This window comes from Mauremys reevesii, linkage group 1, assembly GCF_016161935.1.
Source record: "Mauremys reevesii isolate NIE-2019 linkage group 1, ASM1616193v1, whole genome shotgun sequence".
Classification (NCBI taxonomy): Eukaryota; Metazoa; Chordata; order Testudines; family Geoemydidae; genus Mauremys; species Mauremys reevesii.
The window spans coordinates 215,691,394-215,711,205 of NC_052623.1; the positions used below are offsets into that span (position 1 = coordinate 215,691,394).

A 19,812-nucleotide genomic window follows, 5' to 3' on the forward strand; every position below is an offset into this window, starting at 1 on the left:
TGGAAATGGGCCACCTTGATTGCATTGGCCTTGTTAGCACTACGAAAATAATTTTCCCTCCCTTGGTATTCACCCCTTCTTGTCAACTGTTGAGAATAGGCCACTTCCACCTTAACTGAATTGGCTCGTTAGCACTGACCCCCAACTTGGTAAGACAACTCCCATCTTTTCATGTACTATAATATATATTCTGCTTATTGTTTTTTCCACTCCATGCATCTGATGAAGTGGGTTTTAGCCCAAATAAATTTGTTAGTCGCTAAGGTGCCACAAGAACGCCTCATGGTTTTTAATTAAATATTTGTAGCCCAAGTAGATGCATACAGATTGTGATCAAGTCATCCATTAATCTTAAATTAAATAAATTGAGCTCCTTAAGTCTATCACTAGATGGGATGTTTTCTAATATCATTCAAGTGGCACTTCTCTGAACCCTCTCCAATTTATCAGCATCCTTCTTGAATTGTGGACACCAGAACGGGACACAGTATTCCAACAGCAGTTGCACCTGTGCCAAATACAGAGGTAAAACAACCTCTCTACCCCTACTCGAGATTCATAGAAGAATCATAGAAGATAGGGTTGGAAGAGACCTCAGGAGGTCATCTAGTCCAACCCCCTGCTCAAAGCAGGACCAACACCAACTAAATCATCCCAGCCAAGAAGGCTTTGTCAAGCCTGACCTTAAAAACCTCTAAGGAAGGCAAGTCCACCACCTCCCCAGGTAACCCATTCCAGTGCTTCACTGCCCTCCTAGTGAAATAGTTTTTCCTAATATCTAACCTACACCTCCCCCACTGCAACTTGAGACCATTACTCCTTGTTCTCTCATCTGCCACCACTGAGAACAGCTTAGCTCCATCCTCTTTGGAACCCCCCTTCAGGTAGCTGAAGGTTGCTATCAAATCCTCCCTCATTTTTCTCTTCTGCAGACTAAACAAGCCCAGTTTCCTCAGCCTCTCCTCATAAGTCATGTGCTCCAGCCACCTAATAATTTTCATTGCCCTCTTCTGGACTCTCTCCAATTTGTCCCCTGTTTATACATCCCAAGAATCACATTAGCTCTTTATGGCCACAGCATTGCACTGGGAGCTCATGTTCAGCTGATTATCCACCCCACCCCCAAATCTTTTTCAGAGTCACTGCTTCCCAGGATAGAGTCACCCATCCTATAAGTATGGCCTACATTCTTTGTTATTAGATGTATACATTTACATTCAGCCATATTAAAACACATACTGTTTGCTTGCACCCAGCTTACTAAGTGATCCAGACCACTCTCTGTCAGTGACCTTCATTATTCCCTTCATTATTTTCCATTACCCCAACTTTTGTGTTATCTGAAAACTTTATCAGTGATTATTTTATGTTTTCTTCCTTGTCATTAATAAAAATGTTAAACAGCATAGGGCCAAGAACTACTCCCTGTGGGACTCCACTAGAAACACACCCGTTTAATGATGATTCCCCGTTTACACTTACGTTTTGAGACTTATCAGTTAGTCAGCTTTTACTCCATTTAACGTGCACCAGTTTAATTTTATATTTTTCCAGTTTTTTAATCAAAATGTCATGTGGTACCAAATCAAATCCCTTACAGAAGTCTGTTACATCAACACTATTACATTTATCAACCAAACTTGTAATCTTATAAATAAAACATATCAAGTTAGTTAGTTTGACAGGATCTGTTTGTCATAACCCATGTTGATTGGCATTAATTACATTACCCTGCATAAAGAATTAAAGAGGCCTCTATCAGCCACTCCATTATCTTGCCTAGGATCACTGTCAGACTATAAGCACCCACGTCATCCCATTTACCTTTTTTAAATAATGGCACAAAGTTAGTTTTCTTCCAGTCTTCTGGAACTTCCCCAGTGTTCCAAGATGTATTGAAAATAAACATTAACAGTCCAGCAAGCTCCTCAGCCAGCTTATGTTTAAAACTCTTGGATGAAAGTTATCTGGGCCTTTTGATTTAAAAATGTCCCACTTTAGTAGCTTATGTTTAAAATCCTCCTGAGATATTAATGGCCTGTGAAATATGTTATCATATGATATGACTGACTACACCCCCCAAATAGAGAACAAATATTTTTGAACTTTTCTGCATTATTATCAATAATAATCATGATAAGTTATTGTCCTTAATTCTGCTGGCCATAGATTTCTCTTTGTGTCCCTTTGCTTCCCTTATCAATTTTCAATATTTGCTAGATTCTGATTTATATTCATTACTGTGAACGTCCCCTTTCTTTCATTTTTAATAGCTGCCTTCATTTCCCCTCTAAACCATGTCAGTTTTTTAACCAATATGGTCGTCTTCCTTGTTTGTTGGATTGTGGCTTTTTGGGCATCTAGTATTTATGTACAGAGCCAGTATTAACTGGCCAGTATTAACATTCCTGCCAGGCTCCTATATAACCCTGCAAGGAGGGATGTTTGCCTGCTGTTCTGTCCTTCAGGCCTGACCCTACACATGGAATTGACCTAATTTCTGAGATCCCATGTAGCCCCGTATGGTGACATGCTGTGTGGGTCCTGGCTCCAACCTCTGTTGATATTGGTGCTGGGCTCCTACATAGACTTGCATGAAGGGATGAACTACTGCTTCAGCAAACATAACACCTGGTTCTAATCTTTCTAGTCCCCAATATCCTGGCAGAGAGAAATGCTCGGCTACCGGGAAGAGTCTGGGATCCAAATCCAGAATTCATTCATTGCCATGATGCACTAGGTTAGTGGAGCGCTGCCACCTCTGTCACAGAGCACTTAAAGCCTTATTCTAGCCCAGTATTAACATTAGGGCCAGACTCCTCTTTGCCCCTCCAGGAAGGGGTATTTTCTTGCTGTTGATTCCTTGAGGCCTGGCTCTGTACACATGGAATTGACCTAATTCCTGGGCTCCTACATCGTCCTGTAGGGCGGGATGCTCTGGAGACCCTGCAGCCTGACTCCATCCCTGAAAGTGATGATATGTGGGTTTCTAGCTGGCTGCTGAGGGGAATGTGCTGTTGTGGTAGCTGCTAATTACTTCTAGTCCCCATGTTGCTGCTGGAACTACCCACCACCCCTCCTACCTGCTGAACTTCAGGGCAGAGGAGAAGAATTAAACAAACAAAACAAAAAACACCCTACAATGAAATTGGCATTTGGAGCTGCTCCTCCCCACTTCATCCCTTTGGGGCACTAATCTGCTTGTTTGTTATTGCACTGGAAATCTCTGCTGTGTTTTTCAGTAAAATGTTATTTCCTTTTCCCTCTTAAGGACTCTGCACTGACTGGGATGGGGTGGGAGTCCCTAGCTTGTGTTGTATATTTCCTGACAATGACTGAATTACAATGGAGTAAGGGTTGAGAGATCAGAAAAGCATTTTAGGGTGAAAAAATATTACAGAGATGATGTAATTATCTCCAAAACAAGCATTATGTCCCCAGCAGGTTCAGAGTTCAAGTTAAACTTTAAAGACAGGCAACTGTGTTAAGATCTGAGAATGCTAAATTAGGACTCCCAAACAACTTTAATTCTGCCCTAGACGGAGACACCAGAGAAAACAATATGGAAAAAAAATGTCTCCAAAAGTCAGTTTAGTCTAATGTGGGATCACAGACTCTGCTAGGCATCCATCTTAATTGTATGGTTGCAGCATGGCATCACTAGAGGGCAGAGTTAATATTCTCTGGGGCTTTACATGAAACAAATCCTACAAAAACTGGTCCACACCGTCCCAGTATGAGCTGACACCATGGAGTTTCAGAGTTTTACACACTGAATTGCTGACCTACTTCACAAATCGGCGTAGTTGTAATAGATCACTAATAGCTCTAATTTCTCAGGTTCTCCTGCGCCTCCATGTTCCAGAACACCAGCCCCAGTACAAGTCTGTTCTCCTGCCACACACCTCACACCATCTCCTCTTCCCCGCTACTCCCAGTAACACCAGACCACTTGAGGCAGGGACCTGAATGCCACCCAACATACCACCATTGCCAGGGCACTACAAGGGATATGATGAAAGGCACACTGCTGCTATGGAAACCCTGAGGCCTGGCTCCATCCCCTAACTTAATATCAATGTTAGCCTGATATATAGCCCTGCAGGGAGGAAAACTACGGTTACTGCAGAGAGTGATGTCTGGTTCCATTCCCCAGGCCCAGTCTCCATTCTTCGGACTTCTCATCCCAGTCACCTTGCTCAGCCAGTCCTAGTCTCCCCCTCCCAACTCCTCATACAATTTGTCCCTCTCCTCCTTCCCCCATCCCCCCTGCAAACTGGCTTCCAGTCCTAGTCTCCCTCCCTAAGCTACTTATCCCATCTCATGTTCCCCATCCAGGCCCTCCCTAGCTCCTTGTCCCAGTCTCTATGCATAACCAGTCCCAACCTGCCCCCCTCCACTCACAGTCACAGTTTCCTCCCCCCTGCAGTCCCAGTCTCACTAGACTCCTTGTCCCAATATTCTCTTTTCCATCTCCCCATCCAGCTCTTGGCCCCTCTGCATTGTAATAAAATGGCTTCCTTTTCCATGCAGCCTGGGTGTCTGTCGGGGGGGGGGGGGGGGTGACCAATGTCATTGACAGAACAGGAGAAACAGGCTCCCTGCTCTCAGTTCCAGTGCCCCTGCCCAGCCCCAACCCAGTCTAGAGCAGCTGGAAGCATCAATGACAGGAGAAGTCAGTCTGAGCTCCCGTAGCCCTGGGCTGGAATATGCTGCATTGCTCCATGGAGGTGGCACAGGTGCAGTCCTGTCACGTGCAGAAGATGAGAGGGGACAGGACATGCTCAGTCACTCTGTGGGGATGGCACATGCACTTGCTGGTCAGTGCTAGGAGGGGATGCAGTATGCTCAGTGACAATGGACTTCAGAGATTTTAGTTGTTAAGCTCTAGCAAGTGTGTGCTGAGCATGTGCAAACTGTGATGTTTTTCAAAGGCTTTTAATCTGGCCTAGTTTGGTTGGATTCTCACAGGGATAGTGAAAGTCACATCCCTGACACACTCCTGCTCCAAATTTTAATCCCTGCCTGCTCCAAACCATGGGGGCACAAGAGCTGTTCTGAGAAAAAGTCTCACAATTTTTTTTTAACATGGGCAAAACAAGGTAATCTAGTTGTTAGAAACAGCAGAACCAATTTCGCTGATTTTCCCCCGCCCCACCTTCCCCAATCAGCCTGAGGCAAACACCCAGCATTGGCAATTTCAGCCCAAACAGTTAAAGTCTGGCAAAGTTATAACCAAATGAAAACAGGGTCTTATCATGGGAAGTGTCAGGCGACCATAATAGCAGACAGGTCTGCGAGCCCTATCTATAATCTCTCTCTGTATACACACACATATATATTCTGTCCACAGGATTTACCTAAAGTCTGTCCCCGCCCCCATCTCCCCACTCCCATATGTATCAAAGCATTTATACTGTGCACATCCTAAGTGCCCCCATCCTAAACTCTCTCCCCATATCTCCCTGTCCCCCTTCTCTACGCTCCCTCACTAGTTTGAGTTCCTCTCCTGCTCTTTGCTACTCCACTTCACCTTCCTGCACTCCTCCCATTCTGGGTATTGAGAACAGGTGCTACTGCTGTCTCTTTACCTCTCCACACCCTCACATGTTCTAGAGAGGGAGGTAGGAGCACAGTTTACCTGGTGAACTAGCACTACTGGGTGTGCCCACACTGTCATCCAGCCACACGCTCTGAACCAGGGAATCCCGCTTCTGAGGACCCTCAAGAGAGCACATCAGCTCCTGGAGAGGGGAAAGAAGGGATATTTTAGGAAGGCACTTTGTAAACATGGACAAACCCGGTGGACACAGAAGAAAGTAGAATTTAAAGAAAGGGGCACTCTCGGGAGGACACAACTGGATGAGGGGACCCGGAGTCTGGGGGGAGGGGAATCTCTTGGGGAACTGTTGTATTAATTTTGATGGACTAAATGGGCCCAAAAAGTCACTGTTAATGTGTCACTGTCCAACATTAAACAGTTCAGCATTTGGTATACAGGGACCTCAGCCTACTTAGTAACATGGCAAACACACCATTACAAATCTTTTACCTTTTATTACCGATGCAGAAAAGAAGGAAAAATAGTCAAAGCATTTGCAATATAAAGTTTTACATAAGGCTCTTATTTTAATAACGTCTCTTGTTCCCTTTGCCTTTAGCTGGAGAGAGTTTTTAGAAGGAAATCCCCCATCTGGCAATCTTAGATGGTATTAAAAAGGACAATAAGTGTCCTTTATGAGGAAAAAAGAAGTTAGCTGAGAGGAGCTGGAGCTGCCTCTGAAATCTGAGCCTGTTTTCTTGAAAACAAAACAACACAGACACAGATACACATAAAAGGGAACAGAAAAGACAGAAAATGCAGCTTCTATTTCTGGTGCTGACTCTCATTTGCAATCTTGCTGCTGGAGAAACACAGCACATGGTCTGATCACCCCCATCTGAGACCTGGCAAACTTGTACCAGCATTGGGCCATTTAAGACATTGCTTTTTGCTACCTTCCTGGTGGCAGGCCTACAGCACTCTTGTAAAAATTAATAAACAAATAAATAAAAACGCAGTCTTGGCCAGCTGAGCCAGACTGTTATTAACAGAAGGAGAGAGATAGAAGGAAAAGAAATAAGGTAGGGAAGGAAAAGGATGTCGGCGGGTGGCGGGAGAGAGGGAGAATAAAGTCTTCCATCCCAGGTGGTGGTTGGCATTTAGCTGATGGAAGTAGCAGGGTCATCTGGGTCCCTCTCTCTGGCGAAGTCTCATCAGGACATCTCTCAGGATCTGGATGACAAAGGCCCAGCAGTGTCATGGTGATTCCCAGGGTCCCAAGAGACAGTGGCAGTCATGATGGTGAAACTTGCTTCTTCTTGTACTCCGGTCTTTCATTCAGCCACCATCTTCTAACTTTCCCCAAAAAGTCTTTTGGAGGACTCCAAGAGGGACTGATAAGTGGAATTGCTCATCCCTTCATTAAATGTTCTCCAAATAATTAGAAGCAAGAGGAAGACCAAGGACAGGGTAGGCTGATTACTCAGTGAGGGGGGGAAGACAATAACAGAAAATGTGGAACTGGCAGAAGTGCTAAATGACTTTTTTGTTTCAATTTTCACCAAAAAAGGTTAGTAGTGATCAGATGTCTAACACAATGAATGCCAGTAAAAATGAGGTAGGATCTGCAGCTAGCCTCTGAGGCCCTAGCTTCTGTCTGCCAGAAGCTGGGAGTGGGTAATAGGGGATGGCTCTCTCAGCGACTTCCTGTTCTGTTCACTCCCTCTGAATCCCACCTGGCACTGGCCACTGGTGGAAGACAGGATACTGGGCTAGATGGACTATTGGTCTGACCCAGTATGGCTTTTTTATGTTCTTATATAAAATAGGGAAAGAACAAGTTAAAAGTTACTTAGACAAGTTAGATGTCTTCAAGTCGACAGGGCCTGATGAAATACAACCTAGAATGCTCAAGGAGCTGACTGAGGAGATATCTGAGCCATTAGCAATTATCTTTGAAAACTCATAGACTGGAGAGATTCCAGAGGACTGGAAGAAGGCAAATATAGTGCCATTCTATAAAAAAGGGAATAAGGACAACCCGGGGAATTACAGAGCAGTCAGCTTAACTTTAGTACCGGGAAAGACAATGGAGCAAATAATCAACCAATCAATTGCAAACACCTAGAATATAAGAAGGTAATAAGTAACAGTCAACACTGATTTGTCACGAACAAATCATGTCAGACCAACTGAATAGCTTTCTTTGACAGAGTAACAAGTCTTGGTGAATGGGAGGAAGTGGCAGATCAGGTATATCTTGACTTTAATAAGGCATTTAATACTGTCTCACATGACCTTCTCATAAACAAACTAGGGAAATACAACCTAGGTGGAGTTACTATAAGGTGGGTGCATAACTGGTTGGAAAACATTCCCAGAGAGTAGTTATCAGTGGTTCACAATCAAGCTGTAATGGCATATTGAGTGGGGTCCTGCAGGGCTCAGTCCTGGCCTGTTCAATATCTTCATCAATTAGTTACATAATGGCACTTATAAACTTTGCAGGTGACACCAAGCTGGGAGGAGTTGCAAGTGCTTTGGAGGACAGGATTCAAATTCAAAATAATCTGGACAAACTGGAGAAATGGTCTGAAGTAAACAGGATGAAGTTCAATAAGGACAGGTGCAAAGTACTCCACTTAGGAAAGAACAATCAGTTGCACACATACAAAATGGGAAATGACTGCCTAGGAAGGAGTACTGCGGAAAGGGATCTGGGGGGTCATAGTGGATCACAAGCTAAATATGAGTCAGGAATGTAACACTGTTGCATAAAAAGTGAACATCATTCTGGGAGGTATCAGCAGGAGTGTTGTAAGCAAGACATGAGAAGTAATTCTTCCCCTCTACTCTGTGCTGATAAGGCCTCAGCTGGATTATTGTGTCCAGTTAGGTAATAAGTGGAGATATACCAATCTCCTAGAACTGGAAAGGACCTTGAAAGGTCATTGAGTCCAGCCCCCTGCCTGTACTAGCAGGACCAATTTTTGCCCCAGATCCCTAAGTGGCCTCCTCAAGGATTGAACTCACAACCCTAGGTTTAGCAGGCCAATGCTCAAACCACTGAGCTATCCCTCCCCCACATTCTAGGAGCCATATTTCAGGAAAGATGTGGACAAATTGGAGAAAGTCCAGAGGAGAGCAACAAAAATTATTAAAGGTCTAGAAAACATGACCTGTGAGGGAAGATTGAAAAAACTGAGTTTGTTTAGTCTGAAGAAGACTGAGCGGGAAACAGTTTTCAAGTGCATAAAAGGTAGTTAAAAGGAGATGGGTGAAAAAATTGTTCTTAACCTCTGAGGATAGGACAAGAAGCAATGGGCTTAAATTGCAGCAAGGAAGCTTTAGGTTGGACATTAGGAAAAACTTCCTAACTGTCAGGGTAGTTAAGCACTGGAATAAATTGCCTGGGGAAGTTGTGGAATCTCCGTCTGTGACGCTCTGTACCTCAGGGGAACACCCTGCACCCCCATGTTCACCCTTATAATAGATTGTGTGTTATCCAATGCAAAGTTTGTCATGTTGGGTGTCTTCGGAAGGCTCATGATGCATGGAGCATTATTGTTATTTCATGTACATAGTTATGAGGCTGAAAATGTGACTTCATGGCTTAAAACAAGCCCAGGCAAAACTCTCCAAGAGCAGTTCACACCTCATCAGGGCATGTATGGGACAAACCCAGCCCAGCCTCACAGGAACAAGGGACACTGCAAGACGGAAGTTCCTAGGGTTGTGTCTGGGACCGGAGATATTGGCTAGTGTCATTCGGTTGCACAATCCAAGCAGCGGCTGGCCAAAAGTGCTCACTCACATAGCTGGGAGCAGCTTACATGCTGGAGGCTGTGTGTGAACAGCCCAGGAGTGGGGGTTCTCACAGCAGAGCAGGGTAAGGGTGGCTCCCAGAGTCCAGATAACATCAGGGGAATGTCACACTGTCACTGGAGGTTTTTTCAGAACATGTTAGACAAACATCTGCCAGGAATGGTCTAGTTATTACTGTCTTGAGTGCAGGGGAACAGACTAGATGACCTACTGAGGTCCTTTCCAGTCCTATACTTCTATTCTATGATTATTTTGCCCACCAATTAGGCCTATTTTCTGATACACTAATTTGGTCCATTGACTTCCAGTCCCACACTTTGTTTTCCAGGCATGAGCTTAACATAGTCCTTGAGTTTTTTTTTTTTTTTTTTTTTTAAATAAAAGGGTTGGAAGGGACCTCAGGAGGTCATCTAGTCCAACCCTCTGCTCAAAGCAGGATCAATCTCCAACTATTTTTTTTGCCCCAGATCCCTAAATGGCCCCCTCAAGGATTGAGCTCACAACCCTGAGTTTAGCAGGCCAATGCTCAAACCACTGAGCTATCCCTCCCCTATATCACTAGGTCTTTTTGTTTGGACTAACTCACTGTTTATACACCTTTTCCAGCTTTTCCTATCAGCATCCATTGTTGTAGGTTACTGTAATACTTTACAAACTTTTATCCACTTGCCCACAGTTAGGCTCACAACTGGGGTAGACCTACTAGGCCCCAATTATCATTACAGGACTTAGCTGGTGTTAGGGGAAGGCAGGAGAAGGGGGGACCCGGAGTGTGAGGGGGAGGGAATCTCTGTATTTTAGGGCTCATAAATCCTACACTCACCGTCTCATTCTCCTCTTCCTCAGATGTTTCATTTTCCCTCACTCCACTACAGCAGCTGCTCACGTTGGATGAGGAGCGTGAGAGTGGCTGCATCACACAATATCCCAAGGTTTGATTGGAGAGGGTTCTGAAATCCAAGTCCAAAGTTATCACCATCATTGTGATACGCAAATCTCATTTTGCACCATTCACCCAAGACCCTTCCAGTGGTTTGCAGACAGTAACAAAGCCTTACAAGTCCCTGTGGGGCAGCTTTATTGTAATCATCCATATTGATGGGGGGTCATCCAGAGAGGGGAAGTCACTCATCCCATGGTCAGAGTCAGAGCCAGGAAGAGAACCTGGTGGAACTAGCTCCCGATCCCTGGCTCTAATCACTAGCCACCACATTCAAGGTACCTATATGAGGGGATAAAAAGTGAGACACCTGCCATGCTGAAGCCTTCCCCAGGGACACCGATTGTTTCTCCTGAACAGAAAGACCATTTTCAACTCACTTGTTCTTCCTGTTTGGGAACTCTGGGGAACTGGGACTGGAAGAGCCATCAGACTTCAGGTCAAAAAAGGGTCCTGGACTCTCCAGCACCTTCTGGATTCTGTCAGCAACATCCCTACTGGTGTGAAAGGAAAACCAGCTACATGAGACATGAGTTACCACTGTGTTACTTAATGCTTCCTACAAGGGGAAATACAGAGGGATTTCTATGGGGGACACAGGTACAAGGTGCAGGTTGGGGCAGTTTGGAACACAGCAATCTTCTTAAGTGGTCTACAAAGGAAGAACATATCAGGACTGGGCCTTTTTATGCTTCTTTATGATAAAAATAAAAGACCTGAAAGGGTTTAAGTTTTCAAAATTTCTTCTCAACTTGCTCCCCCTACCCCCATCCCACTAGAAATTCAGATCTTATCTAACCTGGAAGACTCTACAGTTGACTGGAGATTTAGTATATTTATAGTGTCAAACATACCATGGAGGTGACATTTGACTAACTGAGAGCAGCAGTGGTTTTTCTTTCAGACTGTATCAAACGTGTTTTTGCAGACACCTATTTAACTAATATATTTGTGAGGAAATCTCTTTGTGTGAATTATTCTGCAGTGCAGCCCCTTCAATTAGGAGCTGAGAAAACTCCCAGTCTTCATCTCAAGTCGTCTGATGAGTCAACCAGCAAATGCGGGGAAGAGCAAGCTTAGCATTCCTGATATATCTAAGGTGAAAACAAGCAGAAGAAAATCTAAAGAAACCCAACACCTTCTTTCTGTATTATAAAGAAGCAAAGAAGGGCACAGACCCATTTTTCCACCTTTGCAGGAAATCTTTAAACATCCTTGAAGAGGATAGGGAGGTGAGTAACATATAAAGGGCTGGGCTGAGGAATGTATTTATACGAGATGTACAATTGTTGTTAAAGGTAAGCCACAAAAAGTGCAAGTGTCGTGACAGTTTTTTATTTTAGATACATTGTTAATGGGAACTTGCCTCCATATAATTTATTGTTCTAAAAAAATACATCATTTCAAATAAAAATAAGTCTGTCAGTGTCTCTCAAGAAAGGGCAAGAGAAAGAGACATGCGGAGAGACTTCACAGGCACAGATTTTACCCATGGTGTTGGTCACAGCTGTATACATTCTGGGAGGGGGGTTCTCTTCTCCTCTACACTGAGCCCTTTGACAGATTCCTGGATTTCATGAAGGGAAGGTTTCATGTGGTGTATAGAGCAGTTCAAAGGACTGGGCTTTGGATCTGGCATACACTGAACCCCTGATGTACAGCACCCCTTTATGGGCCCATTAAGAGCTTAACAAAATAACCTCTACTGCTCAGTGTGCAATTTTCAAACGCTCATAACTCAGCTACATCAAGACCTGGAAGAAAGCTGTGCTCTCCTCCTCAGTGAAGGCTACTTCTGTGATAGTCTGCAAATCTCAAAATTCAGCCATTTTGATTATAGCATGTTTAGAGAAGTTGCACAATTATTTCTTTTAAAAGTCACAAGATTTAGTTACTATTTTAAAAAAATGGAAAAAAATTATTTTTCTCCACTCTTCTCTCACATGCACACAGCTTGTCTACCCCTCCCCTACTTCCTTCCCCTCCTACTTCCTCTCAGTTCCCCTGGGTCCCAGGCCTATTTTCTCCTGCAGTCTGCCCCCATTCCTGTTCCTTTGATCCCACCTCTCCATCTCCCCTTTTCTTGCCTCCCCCAGCTTTCACCATCCTCCATCTCCCCTTGATCCCAGTTCCTTCCATCTCTCCTCCACTGCCCCAGCACTCTTCATCTCACCCCACCCCAATCATTCCCACAGCTCTTACCTCTTCTCCTCCTGGATGTTCTCAGTGCCAATGGCACTGCTGCGACGCCCATGGAAGTGGCTGCCTCGGGTGCGTGATGGGCTCCTCCCAGGCAGGGCAAAGGACTAGAGAGAAGGTGAGTAAGGAAGTTATAGGAAGGAGGGAGGGGAGTGTGAGAGACAAAGCAGTGGAGTACTGGAGGAGGGGGAGAGGGAGTGTGCAACCTGGATCCCAGACCCTCTCCTTGCATCATCTCTGATATGTAGTAGTGCTGCCCAGAGCCCCCAAGGAACCAGAATGTGAAGGAAGAACTCCCACAAGCTGTCAGTGAGGAAGAGAGGGGAGGAAGTGATCTCCAACTCAGGGCCACTGAAAGTCCCCTGGTGCAGCAGGGCGCTCAGGCAGGCTGCCTGCCTGCCGTGGCCCCATACCACTCCCATAAGCGGCCGGCTGCTAGCACGTCTCTGCGGTCCCTGGCAGGGGTGGGGAGGCAGTTCCGTGTGCTGCCACCGCCCCCAGCACCATCCCCCTAAGGGGGAGGCACTTGCAGGCTCGGGCAGTGCATGGAGACACACTCTCCCCCTCCTCTCAGGGGCTGCAGACGTGCTAGCAGCCAGCCGCTTCTGGGGGCAGCGTGGGACCACGGCATGCAGGCAGCCTGCTGCGCTGCTGGGCCGGGAGCTGCCTGTGGTAAGGGCCTCCCTGCTGGAGCCTTCACCTCACACCCCTTCCTCCATCCCAACCCCCTGCCCTAGATCAGAATCCCTCTCCTGAACCCAAACTCCATTCCAGACCTCACACCCCCTCCTGCACCCCAATCCCCTGCCCCAGCCCGCTCCTGCACCAAACTCCCTCCCAGGAAAAAGACTTGTATACAGGAGCCCCACAAAATCTAATAGCCCCGGGCCCAGAGGAGAGTTAATCCAGCCCTGAACACAGATGCTAGGAGAGACAGAGAGGAACTAAAACAGACAGGCAGAATGAGACGCAGAGAGACAGGAGACAGAGTCAGAGAACTGGAAAGAGAGACAGAGGCTCAGGCAGAGAGTTACAATGTCAGAAAGAGAGACACCGAAAGAGTTTGGAAGAGAGGCATAAACTCAGATTGAAAGGAGACACAAAGGACTTGTCTACAATATGCAGCTTTTAGTGACAAGGCTGTGTCGACACAGTCTTGTTGGTAAAAGTCAGCATGTGTGAACGCTCTCTGTCGGTATTTTGTCAGCACTTTTGCCGACACAATACTTCCAGCCCAGTAAGCAGCGTTAGCTTTGTAGGCAGGAGAGTGCTCCTGCTGACAAAGCTGCATTCACGCTGCCACTTGCGTCGGCAAAATTTTTGTCTTTCACAGGGGGGCTTTTTAAAGTACCCGTAAAAGAAAAAAGTTTTGTCGACAATGTCGCAGTGTAGACAAGCCCAAAGAAACCAACAGACATACAGACTCAGAGAGAGAGAGGAAGGGCCCAGCTCATCACTACTCTATGGCTCCTTCGTGCAGACATAAGGATCTATAAAGCTATAACATCTGTCCCCTGGGCAGCAATTCCTCAAAGAAAGGGACCTCCCTGGTTGACACAGAGCTGGTGTTTTTGGCACTACACCAGCCCTGCTGGAGCCCCAGTGCAGAAGCCTTAGGCAGCCAGGTGTGAGTTAGCTAGTAACCATATTTTCAGAATCAGAAACCAGGCCACTTTTGTGGCAACATTTTCGGGGGTCATGAAATATTCATAAAGACGACATGAGTGCACTTTTTCTTATACAACTAGGTGTTACTTCTATCAGTGACACAGGCATATTTCTCAGAATGGAGCATTTCTCCTGGAATGTAGTGCTCTGAATGAGTTTGTCATGCAACACCAACCAAGTATCCTTAACAGTCACATCAAGTAAAAGAATGGTTTTGGCAGTGCCTGTGCTCATCTAACTTTTCTTTCACTCCAAATACTGTTCATCCCTCTGAGTGCTTGTTCCACTGAACTGTTGTTCAATGAACATTTGATTGATGAAGTGAAACACTGAAACAATTCCAGCATCCTGCAGTTCTCATCATATAAAAAACCAGGACTGTCTTGGTAAAATCAAGGTGTATGGTCTTTTTTCAGTTAGAGCAATATGCAGATCCACAGCTAGTCCAGGATAAGGGTGGCACAAGGGTGATGTCAAGCCACCTCTGCCCTTCCTCTCAAGCCCTGTGCCAAGCTCAGATCCAGTGTGTAGATGAACGGGACCCAGAGACATAAGACAAAACAGAGACACAGACTCAGCACGAGAGAGATGCACAAAGAAACACCCAGTCAGACACACAGAGACAGAAACAGAATGAAACAAACAGAAAAGATTCACAGAGGGACACACTAATAGGGATAGAGGGACAAAATGTGTGGGTCGCTCATGGAGGATCAGAGACATGCTTGGCCCCTTCCAATGGCACTCCCTCGCGGTACCTTACCGCAGCAATAGCCTTGGTGCCCTCGGCGACACTCTGGTTGAGAGCAAGGCCGGCAGTAGCCGGGCGGCTGGGCGGGGTTGCCGGCTGCTGTTGTTTCCTCATGGCTATCCCCATGGTATCCAGGCTCTGGCTGCGGCCTCTGATCACCCGCTGGACAGAAGGGAGACAGAGAGACAGACGAAGAGACACAGATACACACACAGACACACATAAGGACAGTACGAAGAGCATCACGGAGGGGAGCAGAGGGGGGGGACAGACACCAGTATCAGAAATATCCTCCCTCCCCACTAGAGCTCAGCAGCCCAAAAATTACCCATGGGAAAGGCCTGTTTGGTCCCATCTTGTCTATTTGCCCCCGGGTCAGTGAAAGATTGTTCCTTCTGCTCTCAGTCTCCCCCATCCTCCTGCAGACGATAAACAGATTCCCCACCAACATTACAACTTTCCAGAAAGCCAGCATTACCTCACACAGTCATACCGAGTGCAAGAAAAGGGACCAAATCCCCATGTAAGGCTGGAGGGCTCAGTCCCAGGCAGGCCTATGCAATGGCCATGAGAGAGAAGCTGCCTCACGGAAACCAGAGTACTCTGAAAAAGCCACTTCACAGGCCCCCTCCCTCTTCTCCAGCCCCTTAAAAGGCTGTCTGAACACAGCGATGCGCAGCAGCTGCCAGAGGCCAGAAAAACAGATTTGGGGGTTTATGCCGACAGGCGCTGGACAGAGTCTGACATTTTCTATTTACCCACTGAACAGGTGCTGAAAGCTGTTCACTCAAACACTCAGCCATGACCTGCACCAACCACCTCTACAGGTGAGTGGGGAGTTGGCGCATTTTGTCCCCAGCAATTCTGATGAGGGCTGCCAACCAAGGGGGCTGACAGTGCCAAGTGCCAAGTGAGTTGCTGGTACCTGTGAGAGGAAGCGGGGCTGGCCCCAGGCCTCGGTGGGGACAGGGGAGGGGGAGGGGAAGTGGAGTGACCCGGCCCCAGCCTGCTCTGCTCCCAGGCTTGGGGGACTGGGGGGAACCGCCCCCCAGCACTCGCCAGCGGTGCAGCTGGGAGCCAGGGGAGTGGAGCAGGCTGGGGCCGGGTCGCTCTACTTACCAGTCGGTGCAGGCCCAACAGCTTCTGGAGTCCTCAGGAGAGAGGGGGCGGCTGGGGTGGGGCAGGAGCAGGAAGAGGTGGGGGTGGAGCAGGGGCAGGGGCGCTAGGGAAGAGCCGGAGCAGGGGCTGGAGCAGCACGCAGCTGTGCAGGGCACCAGGACCTATGCAGCTGAGTACTTTGCGTGTGGGTAAGGACAGCCCTGGATGCAGGCAGTGGAGTGAGAACCAGCACACTCATTCCCTCCTGTTTGAGTAGGCCAGTGATACTCAGACAGGAGGCTCAGGAGCTGCAAGTTGCTCTTCAATGTGTCTCCTGCAGCTCTTTGCAGCACATGATATTAAAATACCAGGATTAAATTATTTATTAACCAAGCTAAGTTATTAATCAATCAGGATGCTTTTATTGTAGAATACTTGGTCAGTCATTTTGCTGTGAGAATGGTATATATAAAGAGAGAGAGAAAGTAAATGAAACAATGAATTCATACTACTGTGGCTCTTTTGGGTAATGTTGATCACTAATTTGGCTTCTGAACCATTGAGATCTGAGAATCACTGGTATATGCGTTCCCTCCCCCACATCACCCTGACGCTGTGCTCCTGGAGATTGGCCACTGATACCACCTCATCATACAAAAAAGAGCTTGTGCTTTTAGAGGGAAAAAGGTGTATCTCAGTATTCCAAAGTATCTAGATACTACAGCAACAGTTGTGTGAGATACAACCATCAGATGGGACCTTCCCAGCTGCTGCTGCTGTCCTGGAGCTAGGCTAGAGCCAGTGTGCTGCTGGGGGACAAAAGGCTCTGCCCCCCGAGCCCATCATACTTCCTTCTGCAAGCTCCTGATCTCTTTTCTATACATCAGGGGAATTGGGTCCTCCCTGCCACTAGATGCTAGCCAGGGCCAAGGCTAGGGCCAGGGGGTGTAGGGCTTCATTTCATCCCACCCAGAGGCCTCACATTAGGAACAGCATGGGATGCTGTACTGTGCCAAGCTGCATCTCCCTTGAGTGGGGAGTGAGAAGCTGCATTTTTCCTTGTGAGGTACACCTCTACCCCGATATAACGCGACCCGATAGAACACGAATTTGGATATAACACGGTAAAGCAGTGCTCGGGGGGGGGGTGGGGGGTGCTGCGTGCTCCGGTGGATCAAAACACGTTCGATATAACGCAGTTTCACCTATAATGCAGTAAGATTTTTTGGCTCCCGAGAACAGCTTTATATCAAGGTAGAGGTGTATATAAAAATACATTGCAAAATGTGGCTGTTGAGAAGGAGCCACATTTCCCCCCACTCCCTACCATCCCAAGCACACGTGCTGAACTGGGACTGAGCTGGGTGGCGGCCGCTCTGAAAGAGGGGTTGGTTTAAGAGGCTGCAACAGTTCTTGATCTCTCACCTTGAAATTTTCAAAGAAGCCACCACCTCCATTCTCCATCTTGTCATCGTCCCCAGAGGCCAGGCCCATCATGCTGCGGCTACGGAGCTGCAGCTCCTCAAAAAGGCTCTCTAGAAGGGCACTGCGAGTCCGCTCCTACACCAGGGCAGAGAGAGAGAGTGGGAGAAAAGGGACAGAATAGAACAGAAAAAAGAAAGGACAGAGCACTGAGAGAGGGGGAGAGAGAGAATGAACTCTCCTGTGTTTCAGCTATAATTGATACATCCCACTTTGTCTAGTGTTAAGAGGAATATGATTTCTTCCAAATGTGGACCCTTCTCTAACTTCCTTATTCTCCCCCCATTCTGAAGGCAGATATACTGCCTTGAGCTATTTTTGGTGCCCTTTTTCTTCATTTCTTCTGTTTTCCATTTCCCTCAGCCCATCTTAGAAGAGCCTAGGAAATGAAATCAGGGTGGATAAAATCTGATTATTTAAAATAAATAAATAAATAAATAAATAATGTTTCTTCATTTAAATCAGATTTTCTCTCTTTAAATTAAATACATTTTTGTTCTTAAAAATAAACCTATTTGAAATTATGACAACCTATGTTAAAGGCCTAAACTTACTACAATCTATTAAAAATAATTTAAACTAAATTTACAAAATATAATCTTAATCAGTACACGTTTGCTGCCAAAGTTTTAAAGAATGTCACACTGCTGAACTGGTGGAAGACACTGGCTAAGCACCTGGAACCAGAGTTTGTTGAAGTGCTAGCTATTGATAGTCTTTTGCAGGCACAACACGAATATTTTCTTCATTTCAGTTTATTCAACTAGTTCTGTTCAATGGCTAGTTCATTCAAAGTTAAGAAACGGACCGGGAGTTTAAAAAGCAGGAAAGCTCGTCTCCCTCTTCCAATCTATGAATAAAAACTAGGTGTGAAGATGAGGCCTACTAGTTCTAAAGCCTTGAAGGACATGTTGCCAGAAAAAAATAGTACAGTTCACTCACTGCAGAGGATACGTACTTTGGTTAGTAAATCAGTTAATTTTAAATGCAAACATATTCTCATAAACTTACATTTTTAATTTATTAAGTAGTTTAAACTATATTCCAATTTCCATCCAAATACAGCTTGACACAAATCACACAGAAAAAAATCTAGTAAATGAAGAAATGTATAATTCACATCTTCTACCTTAATAAACAAATGTAAAAATTAAGAATTTGAATAAATGCATGTTAAGCAATATAATTGCTTAAATAAATATGTATAGATATAGTGAATCCTCCTGGCTAGCAAAAAGAAGTATCAAATTTAGTGTAAAAAGATATGGTTGCAAATTAATATGCTTTAATGGTTATCAACCAGTGCAAATAAACCTTTATTTAGGAAAATAACTAAAAAGTATAAATGGAAAACAAGATTAAAATTGATTACGGTATTTAAATCAAGATTTTGTACTTGCTAATTTAAATCAATCTACCCTGAATCAAATGCAAAAATCTAAGTTAATGCAACATTAAGATTGGGTGGCTTTCACTGTACAAAGTCAGGTAATGTAACCACTAGAGTTCTAGTAGCAGCCACTTTGCACATATGCCAGATATAGTGTTCTTGTTTTGGAGGGGTAAAATGTGTACTTTAATATAGATATATATAATAAAACATACAAGAAACACCACGAGGCTGAGTTAACATTTAATTTACTTCATTTTATTTTTAAGGGACTTTAATTTCCTAAGTGTTGCTATATCTTTCATTAATTGTGCAGCCTTAAAAAACTAACAGTTTTTTTGCATTTATTAAATATTAATGTGAACACTCAAGTACACAGACTCACCTCTAGTTTGGCAAACTTTTCAGCCCGGTAGCAGCTGTACTCAGCATTGATTAGCTTAGCCAAAAGGAATTCACGAAACTCTTGACCCTGTGGGAAAAAAAGGAAGTATAGATTGGAAATGGTAACCTAGGAAAGGCTCTGGATATACATTTCCTTAACCCCCCAGGGTTATCCAGCCCCATCCTGAAGCCAGATTGGAAACAGCAACCTAGAGGTGACGGAGTGTGTAAATCACACAACTAATCCCTGCATCGCTTGCTTACAGGACTCATCAGAGACACAAACCTTTTTAAATATAGCTGGATTTGGGAGTGGGGGTCCAAAGAAGGGGACGTCATCTCGAGCTGTTACTGAAACCTGAAACAATACAGAAGAAACCACTTCAACATCATAACAAGAACCAGAATGTCACATCCTCTCACAGTGATGAGCTTGTACAGTAACTCCTCACTTAACGTAGTTATGTTCCTGAAAAATGCCACTTTAAGGGTATGTCCATACTACCCGCCCGGGTCGGCGGGTAGCGATCGAC

At 45.4% G+C, this 19,812-nt stretch overlaps 1 protein-coding gene across 9 annotated transcripts in view; it reads right to left on the reverse strand.

The window, feature by feature from the left end:
- LOC120405631 (rap1 GTPase-activating protein 1-like) overlaps window positions 1–19,812 on the reverse strand; it is a 57,147-nt gene that overhangs the window by 3,649 nt on the left and 33,686 nt on the right. For 7 of the 9 annotated variants that reach the window (XM_039539329.1, XM_039539304.1, XM_039539313.1 and 4 more), the window contains 8 exons: window positions 19,566–19,637; window positions 19,281–19,367; window positions 17,449–17,583; window positions 14,938–15,087; window positions 12,510–12,613; window positions 10,688–10,804; window positions 10,191–10,317; window positions 5,642–5,744 (listed from right to left, as the gene is read on the reverse strand). In XM_039539329.1, coding sequence (XP_039395263.1) covers window positions 5,642–5,744; window positions 10,191–10,317; window positions 10,688–10,804; window positions 12,510–12,613; window positions 14,938–15,087; window positions 17,449–17,583; window positions 19,281–19,367; window positions 19,566–19,637 — 895 coding nt within the window. The remainder of the gene's footprint in view (window positions 1–5,641; window positions 5,745–10,190; window positions 10,318–10,687; window positions 10,805–12,509; window positions 12,614–14,937; window positions 15,088–17,448; window positions 17,584–19,280; window positions 19,368–19,565; window positions 19,638–19,812) is intronic. The other 2 variants (XM_039539293.1, XM_039539321.1) reach the window with 2 other exon arrangements.